Raw genomic sequence first — 16,816 nt, forward strand, 5'->3', positions numbered from 1 at the left:
AAAAGAATGTTGCACGTGACAGACACGACAGGCCAGAAATTGTTTTTACCTTGCAACCTGAGCCCGACGAACGTCTTCCCCAGCCTTAACCCTTTAGAGGAAACTGAACACAGAGCTCACAGTCTGCGTTCAAATCTAACTGTCCTCTTCCTCTCTTATCTCTCAACCCCTTGAATCACGTGGAGAGAATGGAACTCCACGGCTCTATGTATGCAGTTTGAACTGTAAGTCAAGCTAATAAGGAAAACCATTATAGCTAAAATAAAAAAATAGCCTTCATTGTAACATATATTTAAATTGATTTGCATGAAAATGTTTTTATAGCTTTTGAAGGACTCCCTTCTACTAAAAAAAAGGGATCATAGCTCACTTGAAGAAACAAAAGCATTCAAATGCCATAGCCACGTGGCCCATTACCCTACTGACCTTGAAAGCAGGCAGGTTCAGTTCAAGCAATAACCCCATGTGTTTCCCAAACTCGTCTTGTCAAAATTCTCTTTACTGGGGCACTAAAAAGTGTGCCGCTCAGGCAAGACTGCACCCAAAGAAGGCTGGAGCACACAAAAACGAAATTCATTTGAACAAAAGCTTCTATTACATATGATTCAGCACCTAAGGAAATACTGTCTTAGGTTTCTACAGGTAGGAGCCCAGAGGCCACAATGGCTTTGGTAGAAGGGGCCTGGCTATATCTGAAGTCAGTAGTAGAATTTGGAGTTCTCTGCTTAGTATTGCATTGTATGGAAGATAAGAGTGTGACGGGGTTATACAAGATGGCTTGTACTGTGTTTCCCAAAAGCCCCCGAGGTCAGGTAGTGTGTGGCAAGCTTGATTTTTACACAAGGAGTCTCCTAGAAGCCACTGAATGAAGCAGAGAAGGTACAGCTTGCATTGCAGTAGAGTCCTGGGCAATTGGAGATACTAGAACAAGAGCTATTCATAGAAGAAAGCCACAGGCAGAATCTAGATAACCCAAGAGAGTGGTCACAGGCCCCGAGGTTAAGTTACTGAAGGCAACTGGAACCCAGAAGGTCTAGTACACATCCTAGATATCAACATGGTGCTACATGGCTAGACATTCACCCTGTAGAGTTTGTCATTCCTAGGTCCCAACACTTCCCCTTCCGCCCTTTTAGAATGGGCAGCTTTATATGTATCATTGTATGTTAGAAATATGTAACTGTCTTTATGTGTTTTTGATTGTAGTTTTTTTGTTCATTTGTTTTAAAACATGGGGCATAAAGCCAGATTTTCTAAAACTTAAACCTCATAAACCATATTATATTTTGAACAATACTGGGACTCTAACATTATAGGGACCTATACAGTTGGACAGAATGTATTTGCACATTTTGAGACAGCGGTAGGCCTACGGAAGCCGAAGGCAGAATGTGACAGTTTGAAGATGAAGTCCAGGTGTTTGAACCCTTAGTCCCCATTGGGTGGCACTGGTCATGGAAGTAGGGAACATATCTGTGGGTCTTTTGTGAGACTTAGCTGATAGAAACAGAGGACTGGCCTAGCCACAAATTGCCAGACTCAAGCTCCTGCTGCTGCAGCTCTAACCTTAGTTCCCATAGTTCCTTGCTGTGGAACTGTGTTGTACTGGCTGGTGTTGTGCGTCAACTTGACACCAGCTGGAGTTATCACAGAGAAAGGAGCCTCCCATGAGGAAATGCCTCCATGAGACCCAGCTGTAAGGCATTTTCTCAATTAGTGATCCAGGGTGGGAGGACCTAGTCCATTGTGGGTGGTGCCATCCCTGGGCTGGTGGTCTTGGGTTCTATAAGAGAGCAAGCTGAGCAAGCCAGGGGAAGCAAGCCAGTGAGTAATATCCCTCCATGGCCTCTGCATCAGCTCCTGCTTCCTGACCTGCTTGAGTTCCAGTCCTGATTTCCTTTGGTGATGAACAGCAATGTGGAAGTGTGAGCTGAGTAAACCCTTTCCTCCCCAACTTGCTTCTTGGTTGTATTGTGCAGGAACAGAAACCCTAAGACATGTGTGCTCAAGAAATACTCTCTAAAAGTCCCAAGCACTAAATATCTGCTGTTTTATTTTCGGTCCACACTTTTTTCCAGAGCTGAGGACTGAACCCAGGGCCTTGTTGTTTTATTTTCATAGCTGCAGAAAATCTTGATGTTTTTGGCAATTCTAAGGTAATCGGTCCTGACGGTCTTTGAAAGTGTGCCTTGAGTGCAGTCAGGACTTAGGGAAGACTGTCTCACGATAGCTGGTGCTGTGTATATGAAATTTGCAAAATCAAGTAACAGAACCAGATTTATGGTTGTAATTCTTCCACTTCCACCCTGTGTTTATATGGCCATTTGTTTCTAATCAGCAAATCAAGTCCACGTCAGATCACCCTGAATGGCTCGAATAAATTACAAGACTGTCATACTGAGATGGCAATCTACGTTCGATTCTCAAACGTGCCTTCGCTTTGCGGATTTCATGGTGCCCCACATAAGCTCACACGCTACCCTTGAGCCCAGATGCTCCCAAACTGGCAGGCCTTCACAAATAAAAGTAAACACTTTTCCCTTTCATCGACAATAAGGAAGTCTGCTATCAGAATCAGATCCTTTGAAAGCTACTGAATGGAGACTTATGCTAGCTTAGACTTATGCCATGCCAGGATTTCTCGCATGTCTCTCCGAGCCGATACTGAGCTGTTTATCTGACAAAAAAATCTCCTGAATGGGTAAGAACGACCAAGACCTAGGCTCCTCCCCAAGCATAACAAGCAAATCTAATGAGAGACGGAGCCGTGCTGCAGAGATCTGAAAATAAAACTTCTAGCTGAGGATGCCAATAAAAACAGAATGGAGTAACCCCAGCTCCCTCACACCACACCCGGGAGTACTGTTCCTGCAGCCTTGCATTCAGAGCTGGTCACTCAGCGTTCCATGGCTGTGGGCTTTCCTCTACTTCTTACATCCTAAGGCAACAACTGTAGGAACGACCTGTGTACTAAAAGCACTCTCTCATACACCAGTGGGAAATACCAGCACAATAGCATTGTCAAGACGCTAACACTGATTTTGGTCACCTGGTATACTATATGTAACAGCAAGTCACTTGACTGTGTTTTTATATTTCGCTCCATTTTATCAGTTAGCAACTTAATGAGGAAAACTGAGCTACAGAAATGACAGAGTGGTTAGGAATGCTTCCTGCTCTTCCAGAGCCTCTGCGTTTGATTCTGACACCGGTATCAGGAGGCTCACCTACTTCTGGTCTCCTACATGCAGACAAGCGCACACACATATAATTAAAAATAAGTAATATATTTTTAGATAATATACTTGTCAAATTGAGATTTTTGGCACATTAACTTCAATACTCCCCTGTCATCAAAGACCATGCAGACCAGCACTGATCTTTTACACATGCGATAATCATGTTACCTAATCAGGACACACGTGGGCAAGGGCTGGGCATTCCTATGAAGAAGTCATTTCTATGTGTCACACGTTGAGTATTTCCATTTACTCTCTACTGATTTATGATCAGCAAATAAGCGGCTTCTGTGCTACTTCAAAAAAAGATTCAGTGCAAACATATAAAGCAAAATCCACCAAATAAGCAAATGTGACAAAGTGTTGACTCTGTGTGCTTGGTTTACGGGACAAACCCCTAAAAGTAACTTTATATCTGTATTTAGTGGCTGGAAAAAAATGCTATTTAGAGTCTTATGGTTATAGTAGGGGAAAAAAGACATTTTAACAGAACAGATTGACACTGTTTAAATCAATGAGGCATTCTGTCCATGTTAGTTTTAAACTAAGTTGCAAAGTAAATGAAGTCATATACTTCATAGGATAGTTTCTACAACAACTCTCTTATACTCACTCGTGTGTGTGTGTGTGTGTGTGTGTGTGTGTGTGTGTGTGTGTGAGAGAGAGAGAGAGAGACAGAGACAGAGACAGAGACAGAGACAGAGAGATTGTTTGATTATTTCCCCTACCCTCTGAGAATCTTCCATGCAAAGTTTTAAATTAAAGATTATAGGAATGCAATAATTAACAATTACCCCTGGCCTCATAAAGCCTACACAGCAGGCATTTTGAACAAAACAAGATTATTTAATTTCACGATGATAGCAGCTTTTTAAAAAGGACAAGTATTGGGAGGCTTATTTCAATGGAGGACGTTTTCATGGTAAAGTCAGGCATTTGGGGTACAAATCTGTAATTCCAGAGCTTCAGAGGTGGAGGCAGGAGGATTGAACTCAGAGCCCATCTCAGCACATAGTAAGCTTGAGCAAGGCCAGCCACAACTACAGGAGATCCTGTCTCAGAAAGAAAACTAAATAAACTCAGTGGCCAGTGTAGAAATGGAATGGTCTGAGAGAACCAATAGGAAGTTCATGGTAGTTTTTTCCAGTACTGGACATCAGACCCATGGCAGAGATGCAAAGAATCCTGTGTGTGTATGAAAATGTGTGTACTCTGTAACCAACCACCAGCTCAGACATGATTATGTTTACCATTCAAGAAACTTCCTTTGTACTGACCCCTTTCCAGTTGATTATCACAGCCTGGGGCCAGCGACTGAGACTGGTGAAATTATCTAACTGATGGGTGAAATGTTTCCATTTATTTAGAAATGTATAAGATTTTGCATTCTTTAATTTAGCTTGGTGTGTACTTTGGGTAAAGTATGATTGGTAAGTAACATGCCTGTTAAAGTTACTGTTTATAAAATGTTAATCATATTATAACTTCCAGAGGAATAGCACACCCTCTTTTATTGCTGATATTAATAATACAAGCTTCTATCCATTTTCTTAGTATAATGAGTCCTAGCCACTCATTAGTTGTATTAATCTTCTCACAGAATCAAATCTACTATCTTTGTATTATTATACCTTCTGCTTATTTTGTTGCTTCATTCCTTACTTTTGAGTTTAACAACTTCAACAATTATCCTTCCTCTCTCCTCCTCCTTTTCTTCCTCCTCTTTTTCTTCCTCCTTGCTCCTTCCTCCTCTTTTCTCCTCTTCCTGCTTCCTCTTCCTCTTCCTCTTCCTCCTCCTGGCTCCTTCCTCTCCCTATCTCCTCCTTCCCCTCCCCCTCCCACCACTCCTCCTCATCCTTGGATAGGGTCTCACTGTGGTATGGCTCTCCCTGTGCAGAACTTCTAGCCCAGAGCTGACTAGAGATCCACCTGCCTCCCCTTTCTCAGCACTGGGATCAAAGGTATGTACCACCATGCTTGCCATTTCCCTAGCTTCATCACATGAAAGTCGGATGACTTTAAGCCTCTTCTCCAAGATCATCTTTTAAAGCTACATGGTTTTCTACACTGTAGCTGTGTCACCTGCTTTAATATATTTTACTTTCAACCTCTTTTTCTAAGTTTTCTCGGAGCTTTGATAAAAATGCCATGACCAAAGCAACACATTAAAAAAAAACTGTTTGATTTGGGCTCACAATTTGATGGCAGAGCAGCCAAAAGAGTAGAGAGGTTGCATCTTGACTGATGTAAGGGGCAGAGAGAGACACTAGGGATGGTGTGAGTCTTGTGAAACCTCAAAGCCTGTCCCTAATGACACACCTTCTCCGACAAGGCCACACCTTATAACATTTCCCCAAATGTTCCACCATCTAAGGGCCAAGTATTCAAACATAAAAACCAATGGAGGCCATTCTAACTCAATCTACGACAGACCTATAAGTACTTAGAGCATCTTGCTTCAATTTCCAAATACCTGGGACTTCATTGGCTATTTCATTGCTATTAATTTCCAATTTAATAATATGAGGGCACATTCTAAACGTAATATTAATCCATTAAAAAAACTCTTACAAACATTTAGATTATGCCCAGCACCTGACCAACGTCTGCCAAAGAAAGTCTGACAGCAACTGGACAAATAATGTATAGTAAAGCTATTGGGTGTGGCAATCACAAGTCAATTTTGACAAGGCACTTAACATTTTGTATTGTTTCTTCAGTGCGTGACCCGTCCTTGTCTAACTGTTCTATCCTTTGATAACAAAATGCTTTTAAAACTACGAATAGGAGCTGGATCTATCTACTTTCCCATTCTGCTAATTTTTATTGTGGTAAAACTTTCTTTTATTTTATTTTATTTTATTTTATTTATTTATGTCTTTGCCAGTTTGAAGTGCCGGGCTCTATCCCACTGTGTCCATGCACGGTGTTAGGTCATCAGCACCCACTGCCTTTTGATGTCTTATTTGAAGCTTTCATCTGCTATTCCCCATTTCTATCTTCTCGGCTGCTTCTGGCGAGCGGGCGGACTCTTTGATCTTGTGAGCCATCCCCATCCCCACTGACAGGACGCTAAGTCCACTCCGACTACTAACACCACAGCACCTCACTCTTATTTCTATAGTCCCATCTTCTTGCTTTCAATTTATCGAAAGCACAAAAACACGTCTTTTAGACGAGGTATATTTGGGTGTAGCATTGGTATATGGTGGTCCTTTTTTTTAATAGTTCACTCTGTGCTTTTAACACTAAATGTAACAGTTGCTAGTGGCGATTGTTTTTATATTTCTCTGTGTTTTAACATTAAATGGAAGCTGCTAGAGTTACATTTTACCTGCATTGTTACATGTAACAGTTGCTAGTGGCGATTGTTTTTATACTTCTCTGTGTTCTAACATTAAATGTAAGTTGCTAGAGGTACATTTTACCTGCTTTGTTTAGCTATGTGCTCTCCGTCTGCCCATCTGTTAGGCACTCCTGTGTTTTTACTACCTCACATCCCCATAGCATAGGAAAGCATTCTATATTTATTCTTATAATGGCTTCTTAGCTGCCTCCTTTACACACTCTAGCGGTTGTTTTAGGGGGGAAAGAACGAGTCATCTGTCAGTCTAGCATGTACTAATGTGCAAACCTCAAATACACAATCCCATTTGATGTCTTTTCTATTGTCATCTCACACTGGAAGAGAAGGCACAGAGGTTTCCCACACACCTGTTCTCTCCACATGTGCTTCCGTCCCTGACCTCAGCACCCCCGACCAATGTGGCACATTATATGATGAGACTGCCAACCACAGCGGCTATCGACATTACCCATAGTTCATCCCTGAAATGGTTCACGAGTTTGGACAAGTGCATAGAAGTCTATCTACCATGATGATATTGTACAGAGCTGTTTCCATTAAAGGTCCTCCGTGCTTTGGTCACTCACAGAGTTTTACATCCTGTCCACGGTGTGGCATGACCTCGGGAGATCTGTCTCAGACAAACCCCTTTTGCCATTGGCAGCCTGCATTTGCTTTTCAGTGGGGATTCAGAAAGCAGAAGAAGAGAGTGATTTTTATTAACAGACTTGAACGGATATAGAAGACTGAAGCTAATGCTTTCTGAAAGTAACACCAAGCAATATCTGGCATCACTTAAGGATTCTTATGAATTTTTGTAGCCATTCACTTACTCAAGCCACGCAATAACACCACTACTGAAGCATCAGCTATATGAGGATATGAGACCTCAGACTAATCAACTCGCACCATGAAAATAAGCCTCCAGCAAAACTCCCTGTTGCACTGGAATAGCTGTACAATAATTACGTCTTAATTCTAGTAACAGCATATTATAGATCTCTTCGGCATTTAGACTTGTAATTTCAATCAAGCGATTAACCTCTAATTAATATGTGTGTTCCAAATTCGTTTTGGTAAAATGCTAGTGTAATGATTTTTAAGGCAGAGATTAACCCACCTCCTATTATTTTGTATATAGTCAGTTATTACTGATTATCATCAAGTTTAAGGAAATTTCGCGAACGTAAATTTGTTTTCAGAAAACATTACCTTAGAGGATCTACATTCAATTCTTAGCACCTACATGACGGCTCTTTGCCATCTGTACGTCCAATTCCCATAAGTTCAACGTCACCTACTGGCCTCTGTGAACCTCAGGAATGGATGCAGTGCACAAACATACATGGAAGCAAATGCTCGCACACATAAAATAGAATAATAAAAATAAGTTAAAATCGTCCTAGACTTGCAAACACAAAACCAAACTTAATGTGTTCGTAAAGCAGTGGGTAACAGTTTAACTTAAAAACAGAAAGCTATCCCATAATGGATTTTAACTTCTATCCACCCTGATTGCAGACTAACCTTGTCACTGCCCTTATTAAATCCCCAGGTTGCTGATGCTCTCTCCTTAGCTGCTCCCTGCTTCTTGGCCAGATGTGGCTGGCACTGACTGACAGGGGTTTATGTAAAGACAACAACGTTTTCCCATCTGGGTAAACAATGTTCCCTCCAAGAGCCAAAGACCAATCTAACAAAAACCCCCATAGCAGCCAGAAGAAGCCCTCTTTTGAAAGGTTGCTCAGGGTCCTGCAAGACACTCTCAAAACAATGGAGGCTATTGTTATTGATCTTGGTGGCTCCCAGTGGTAGAAGGCAAGTAAATCCCTATTGTTAAAGACACCCGTGCATCTCAGACACAGGGCCTAAAGGATTCAAGTCGCATGTGAGCTGAAAGCTTCTTCCCTAACTTTCTTGGTATCAGAAGGGAGAGAAGAAATCAACAGTTCTACCCAGCTATGAGACATATGAGCTATAACAATGGGCGGCATGGTACAGTAACTCCCAGAATGCAGCAGGGGCACCCATACCATATTGGTAAGCAGCATCTCTCTAATTGGGCTTATGACCCACTCAACGAGAGGGAAACCATGCCTGATACTGGAAATCTAGCCAATGACACAGGGCCAAAGAAGTCATGGACCTCAGAGGAGAACCTGTAACTGCCACTTTACTAAAGCAGCATTGTCCCTAATGATATTGGACATTCTAAACATCTGTCCTTACACCATCAGGTAAGTATAGTCCTCACCCCTCATCGAGGAAAACAACCTCTCTTTGTAACAGACGGAAACCATTACAGAAAAATCACAGCCAACCACAATGCAGAGATGTGTAACCGCATCCCAACTGATGCATATACGGCCCAATTCCTTCCTCTGAGACTCGGGACGGTTGCTGAAGATGGAGTAGGGAAACTGTAAAAGCCTGAAGAACAGGCGGTTGGCTGTGAGACTGTATCTCTTGTGAATGTCAGAAGTTACAAAGTATCGCCAACTTGAATTCCACAACCTGAGCTGCAGAGCAGGACGGTACCAAGAGACGTGCTAAAGCGATGGAGAAAGCTCATGAACCCCAAGCAAAACAACGGGCAGCTCAGCAAGGTGGATAAGCAGGGAAACAGTCTTCCCTAGGGAGGAGACTCCACTGAGTTCCTTACCATTAAATGATCAGATCAGCTATGAAGACACAGGTACACGTAACATTATACAGACTGAGCAGGCTGGATTTGTGTATTTAGTAATGTATATATGCACACATATGTAAGAACACTTTATGAAAAGAATGAAGTTACAAATTTGAAGGAGAGCATCGAGGGGTATATGCAGGAAGGGAAGAGAATGGAGAAATAACGTGATTATATTTTAACCTCAAAACATAAAAACAATAATAAAAATATAACCATAGCTCATCTACGATTTCTCTATTGAAAAGAGATAACTTATATTCAGCTGCTTTCTAAAGACACAGGATTCACTGATCTCTCTAGGACTGGCAACTTTATGTACCCATAACTGCTACAGTGTTTCTCTCTCAGGGGTTTTGCTTTATCACCCTACACCCCATCCTGAGCAGCAAGCAAATACAAACCACAGAATGTTCTGCGGCACTCAACTTTGATTCATGCGTCAGATTCCTGAGGTAACTATGAAACTCATTCATGAAGTGGATGCTCTACCAAACGCTGGGCTGGGCATTAGGATTATTTTATGCACAAAATATTTTAGTTTCTACAGTGATCTCACGAGATTATTTTTCTTTGACTCTCACATGTTGGGGAAGAAATTAAGCTCAGAGGAATCACAGAATATGAAGGTAATGAACACGCAGTAAAAGACAGAATTTTATTTGGAGCTTGGATTTTTATCACCAACCTTTAAGAGGACTAAGGCTTTCCCTAACAGCTCTACCTTTACAGAAGTGCACCAAATTCATAAACGTTTTACAGTATGGTCTTCCTTGTGGTCCTAACCACTACTAAAAATGTTAGATGGTGAGTCTTACAGTGGGAATGTGGCTTAAATACTGTACAGAGTGTATATATGTATGTATGCATGTATATATATATATGATGTACAGTATATATATACATATATATACACACATACACTGTGTAGTATATATACATACATAAACTGTGTAAGTATACATATGTGTGTGTATACATATATACTGTGTATAGTACATATATGTGTATGTATATATATATATATTATATACACTGTGTACAGTATTTAATCTACATTCCCACTGAAAGGCTAACCATTTAACATTTTTAGTGGTGGTATATATATGCTAAGTATCATATATATTTATATATTCATATTATATTATACTCTTAACACATAATATATATACATATATATATCCTAATAAAAATTTACCATAATGTAATAGGCGACTTAGATTTTCTTAAAGTTGTATACGTGCACATGAGCACTGACTTCTAAGCTTCAAATATTGAAAGCAGCGGACTGAACAAGTACTATCAGCAAGCATCCTTTCTTTTCATCTACACAGTAGAAAAGAAAGACTGAAGCTTCCCCTTCAGTTTCCCAGCCATCTCTAAGTCTGTGGAGGCTGACTTCTCCAGGAGAAACCTAGGCAGCATACTTCTACTCCAATTGTGTATTGGACTTAGTGAGCCTTGGGGAGAAGTGGGCTCTGGCTTACTTCATCTGACTTCTCATAAAGCCTCTTCACAGCTTATTCCAAGCCACATGGCTTATGGCACTGCTTGTATAACAGTTCGAGGCCCTCTGTCTCTACCATACTAGAAACATCTCCTTGAGCTGCTTCAACATCGCAATGCTGTAGAAGTAAGGAAGGGCCCAAGCCTCTCAGTCAACATTCATACAGAGTTCCAGTACTCAGTGCTGAAAAAGCATTTGTTATAATGTAGATATATACTATAATCAATAAATAATGATATATAAAACACTGACATAGAAATAAGTTGGGCAATATTTCATAGCCTGGTGTGACTTTTAGTAACAATTTTCTAGAACAATTACACGAGTCTGTTGTTTCAAACAGTATAAGGCATGAATAATGCTGTGCCCTATCTTTAAGCCTTAATACAAATTTGTTCTTTATAAATAATTTAATATATTTGATTTTAATGTCATTCTCACTTATTTTTATTCAAATTATGATCAAGGGATATTATAATTTTAATTTTACATATATATTTTATATAGTTAAATCTGTGTTTTAAAAATTGTTTCTTTAAGGATGTAGCCTCTTCCACCCAAAAGGAAGCTATGTCTGCAGTTTATAAACAGTTGGCCAGTCACTCAAGTATCTCGGGATTGATACACATATTTATTGCGTGATTGCATATACAAAAGATTGAATGCAGTTAAATGCTTAGGAATAAACCTTCTGCAAATACCAATTCCTAATGGGGGACGTCTTGTATCATTAAGATAAATATGTATTTCTCGACTACTTTCAATTTTTCTGAATGCCACCTACTTATAAATGACAATGATTCAAAATATCTCGGTTTTTCCAGTGCCTCAAAATTGTAGTTTATTTGAACTCAAGATCAGAACTGTGGACAAACCTCCATCCATCCTTCTGCAGGTAACTAAAGGCTCCATCAACAACGCTCGCAAAGAACTGTCCACCGGTGATGAAGAGGGTGTTGATGGTGACCAAGCGACCTCTCAGGTTGGGTGGAGAGACCTCGGCGATGTACACGGGCACTGTCATGGATGCGATGCCTGCAGTGAAGAGTTAAGTAAACACATCAGTACACGTACTCACGCCAGACTAAAACACGCATACAAACACAACCTTTCACTCTTACCGTGAGCACAGGTTAGCATATACGTTAAGAGTTTGTTTGTGACTGATAGGACACTATGTCACAGAAGGAAAGCAGTACTCAAGGTTCCAATCTCTGAATAGTGTTTTATACTATTATTTAAACTAATTCATTTTCAAATTTTATTTAGTGAGGTCATGAATATAGCTAGACTATGACTAAACATGACTAAAAACAACCTTGAACCTCTGATACTTTTTCCTCTTCCTCCCCAGGCTTAGCTCGCACCGTCATTGGGAAGCCCATATATGGGACCACCTCGACAGTCTTACAATGATATTTAAGGTATAAGTATGCTTTTTAATTCTACAGGATAAAGATATAAAACTATGCTCTAGAAAGAACAATATAGAAGGCTGGAGAGATGGCTCAGCAGTTAAGAGCACTGACTGCTCTTCCAGAGGTCCTGAGTTCAATTCCCAGCAACCACATAGTGGCTCACAATCATCTGTAATGGGATCCAACGCCCTCCTCTGGTGTGTCTGAAGACAGCTACAGTGTACTCAGATACACTAAATAAATAGTTTTCAAAAAGAACAGTGTAATTGCTAAATTATTTTAGCAATATAGGACTATGGAAATATAGTCAGATAACCATGAGAATAAAACATTATTTATAATATAGTGATTTATATCAACTATTCAAAGTCAATATCCAGAAGAGATACACCAAATCTTTTGGTTAGTTTGCTAATACGAACATCTCATCAGCTTGTGCCATTCAGTTGCCCAGGTGCATATTTCATAGTTAACTTATAATGACAGAACCTTTAGGAATCTATCGGTCTGAAAAACAGATGATCCTAGACTGAGGAGTTGTTATGGAGCTGGGGTGTGTCAGAAAAGTGTTCATATGGTTAGAGAACTTTAATCTTTATATACATAGAAGTCATAAACCCATCCCTAGTTTAAGACGGAACACTGGAACTGTACAACAGACCCACGTAGAACTGTGTTTAAGGGACTGGTTTGTACTGCATAACGCACCTAGACTCCTGACTCTATTTTTCCTGGCCTGGGGCCCATCCTTATTCAGCAACAGCTGTCTGCACTCAGTGACAGCAATTCCTACAGCAAAGAGACCAAGCCCAGGGGTTCACGTGCAGGCTGGACACTACCGCTAAGCTAGCCACTCAACTCACCACCAACCTTTTGTTTGTTGATCCCTACCCTAAACCACATAGCACTCTCTCTCTCTCTCTCTCATATAAGTACGGCATGCTAACCCAATGTACCCTGGGTCTCTCTGACTCTCTTCCATTTCCTTCCATCTCTAGATCCACTTCCTCCCAGTGGTTTGAGCTTCGCTAAACTCCCTGTCGATGCCAGTCATTTGACATTCTACCCTTCGTACCTTTTGTTGCATTTAATTCAACAAATATTAACAAGTCATTTGTATATTCTCCTCACTTCCTTTACTACAGGACCATCTCAGCAACATGTCACAAACAACTACTAATTCATGACTTGGATCTTTTTTTCTATACTGGACTAGGTAGAAACATTCACCCCATTTCTCTCTTAGCCAGAGATCTGCCTGCGTCCGCCTAACCCACTGAATATGGAAAACCAGAACCACACGTTTAAGCAGTACATGCTCACCCCCAAACCACAGATTTTACAAGAACTGTAGACATGTCCTCAGGCCTTTAGGAAGCCTGATGCTTAGAACGGATAATACCACAGTGTTGAAGGTAACGGATGATGACCAAGAACTAAGATCGAAGACCGAGAAGTCTCCAGGCCATCACTAAGCAGAGCTGGAAAGAGCTGCCGAGATCTGTCCAGTGGGTGCCGATACTGATTTAATATTGCTGTTAAACTGCCTCGTTATGTTAGTTACATATTTTTCCAATTATAGCCCTAACCCCCAGCCCATCTCTACAGAGAGCAGGCAATTACTCTGCTTCACAGAGGACATTATCCCAGGGCATGTAGTAAACAAAGAACCTTACAGATGCCAGAAGCCAGTGTAAATGGCACCCATTAAACCGGATCATCACCACAGATGACAGTCCGCTTAGGGGCCACACGTTCTGATAGGCGCCGTATCAGTTACAAGCTGGGTAAGCCAGTACAAGTTATTTAACCTTTCCAGGTCTCCGATCCCTTGTCGATGGAATGGAAAGATTAAAACTCCTTCAACGAGAATGAGAAATGTCAGTGAGCTAACGGAGTAAAGCACCCCAATTCAGAGGGTACTCAGCACTAACCATTACCACTGTTGCTATTCGCTCTGGATAGGCAGTCTCTCAGGTTTCGGATTCAGTTCAACCCGCATTGTGTGTCAACACGGCGAGTAAAAATAAACAAAATTGAGCCCGCGCACATGAATGAACCTGAGCACAGACACTACTTACAAACCCATGTAATCAAATAAACGATTCGAACATGACGTGTATAAGACATCCCCTGGGTTCCTTCCTGTTTGTGATGCTAATTGCCGCTGCCTGTCGATTGATTGTGAACTAAGACTGGCTACAAAGGCAGCTCTTCCCTGTGAGCATAGGACTGAGACAACGTGAAATAGCATGGCGTTTTTACCGATTAATTATGAAGTGTGTGGACGGCATGGGAAGAAATGAAACACAGAGGATAGGAAGCCACACACATCCATCAAGGCACGTCTACGGCCTCTGGACCAGAGGCTGCCACAGGAGATACAATCACGGTTCACATGGAGCTTAGAGTCTGTAGCAACGGAGGAAGAAGCCAGTCTGAAACTCAAAATGAAGAGTTCCCATTGAAGCTGAGTCAAAGGATTGGCACTTAGAAGTCTTTCAGTAGCACAGAGGAGGAAAAGGCTTCAACAGATTCGCACCCAGGTGGGTCCCGCAAACTTGCTGCATACCTGAAGACATACTCCACTCTGATTCTTCTGTTTCCTTTCTCCACGGCGCTGCCATTACTGTGCCACCCACACCAGGCTTACATGAGGCTGAGGATGGAAGCTGGGACTTAACGCATGCTGCTAGGCAAATACCTGAGCCATACCCAGCCCAGATTTATAGTTTTAAGGGTTAATTCTAGCTGGAGTAGAGGAATTTGATTGTAAGGGAGCAGTGCTTGTAAGAAGGATCCAGAGTGAATGAGAGAGGTGAGAGTTCCATAGTTAAGACTCAAACTACCAAGGATTAGAGAAATAAATGATGGGTGAAGACAGAGAAAAGAGTTAGGGATGATGATCCAGTGCCTACAGTAAGCAACTAAGGCTGTACTGGGTAATCTGGATAAAACGGAGACTCCTTAGTGGTGCACGCCTTTAATTCTAGCACTCGAGAGAGGTGGAGGCAGGTGGATCTCTGTGAGGTTGAAGCCAGTTTGGTCTACAGAGCTGGTTACAGAACAGCCAAGGCCACACAGAGGAGCCCTATCTTGAAAAACATGAAAATGATGATGATGATGATGATGATGATGATGATGATGATGATGGTGATGATGATGGTGATGGTGAGGGTGTGGTGGTGGTGATTGTAGTGGGTGGTGGTGGTGGTGGTGGATGATGGTGGTGGTGGTGTGGATGCTGGTGAGGATGGGGGTGGTGGTGATGGTGATGATGATGGTGGTGGTGGTGGTGATGATGATATGATGATGGTGATAATGGTGATGATGATGATGGTGGTGGTGGTGGTGATGATGATGATGATGAATGAGAAGAAGATGAAGTGGAAGAGAGGAGGATGGAGATGATGATGATGATGATGATGATTTAAGCTCAAGATAAAGCCAGAGGTGACTCAGAAGTGGCCCCTGCCGTGCGGCAAGTGAAAAGTAGTGTCGCCTGAACATACTGGGGATATCGGTTAACTACATGTAGTGTTCCCAGCATCCCTCTTCTACTCAACGCCGAGTCTGCCGAAACTGCTAGCCATTTCCTTTTTTCACCCCTTATGGAAGAACATGGCCTGGTCAGCCACATGTTATCACCATTGTGGACAAAAAGGGGGATGGGGCTGGAGGAGAAAAATGTACAAGGTTGGTGACAGATTATAAGAACTACTATTAAGTGACAACCTACCTGTTGCTCCTCCATTCAAGGCCAGGACTGACTTTCAGTAACGTCCGATGCCTTTCATTTGCTGGACAACAGTTCTTTAAATACAACTTCAAACTGAGACAAGGACAGGAAAAGCGTGGAAGTCACACAAATATTTAGGGATCAAAAGGTGGACAGCGGGAGCCATACACTAGGGCACTGTGCCATGTGACAGAGAAAAGGCGTCACACTCAGACTCAAAAGCACGTTTGAGAAGAATGCTGAGGGCCACATCCCGAAGAAACGAAACACGGTATTTAGGGCACTGTGCGTGGAAAGCGAGAAGGTGAGCTGTAAATGGGGCCTGCCTGTCCCTTGCATACCACAGGTCAGTCCTAAACGTCATTCTACAACGGGTACGTAGATAGTGGAAAGCAAACACATCACGCTGTAGAGACAGTCACAAAGTTTAGTTTTGTTTCAGGAAAGACCCCAGATGTTAACATCGAAGTGATTTTGAAGGGTCCCGTCCTCAAGAGTGTTAAATGCTATTCAAGCGCCAAGGGGCACGCCTCTGCTTAGAACGTGGTCCTTAGCAAATAGCTCAGATGCGCTTTAACTGAAGGAGGTCTTCTCTCTTCCCTACGTCTACTCCTGGCTGTGTGAGGGCCTGTGAGCAGGCATCGTGTTAAAGAGATTAGGTCAGCCTTTAAGAATGGGAACAGGATACACCGAACTGTGTTCTTGTGAGCTGGACGAACTAAGACCCGTGAAGCTGCTATGTGAAATGGGAGAAGGAACCCAGTGTTCCCCTCCACTCACTGTGTTCAAATGTGCATCCGTCCTGCACAAGCCCTGCTAATCAACAGCCTGCTATTAATGGGAACAATTCATGCAGGCAGCTGATTTATGGATTCCTA

The 16,816-nt window shown here is 41.9% G+C and overlaps 1 protein-coding gene across 1 annotated transcript in view; it reads right to left on the reverse strand.

Moving 5' to 3' along the window:
- LOC116884188 (proton myo-inositol cotransporter-like) overlaps positions 1-16,816 on the reverse strand; it is a 76,952-nt gene that overhangs the window by 7,328 nt on the left and 52,808 nt on the right. Inside the window, exon 2 of the mRNA XM_032885324.1 lies at positions 11,657-11,816. Coding sequence (XP_032741215.1) covers positions 11,657-11,816 — 160 coding nt within the window. The remainder of the gene's footprint in view (positions 1-11,656; positions 11,817-16,816) is intronic.

Source organism: Rattus rattus, chromosome 1 (assembly GCF_011064425.1).
Source record: "Rattus rattus isolate New Zealand chromosome 1, Rrattus_CSIRO_v1, whole genome shotgun sequence".
Taxonomy (NCBI): domain Eukaryota; kingdom Metazoa; phylum Chordata; class Mammalia; order Rodentia; family Muridae; genus Rattus; species Rattus rattus.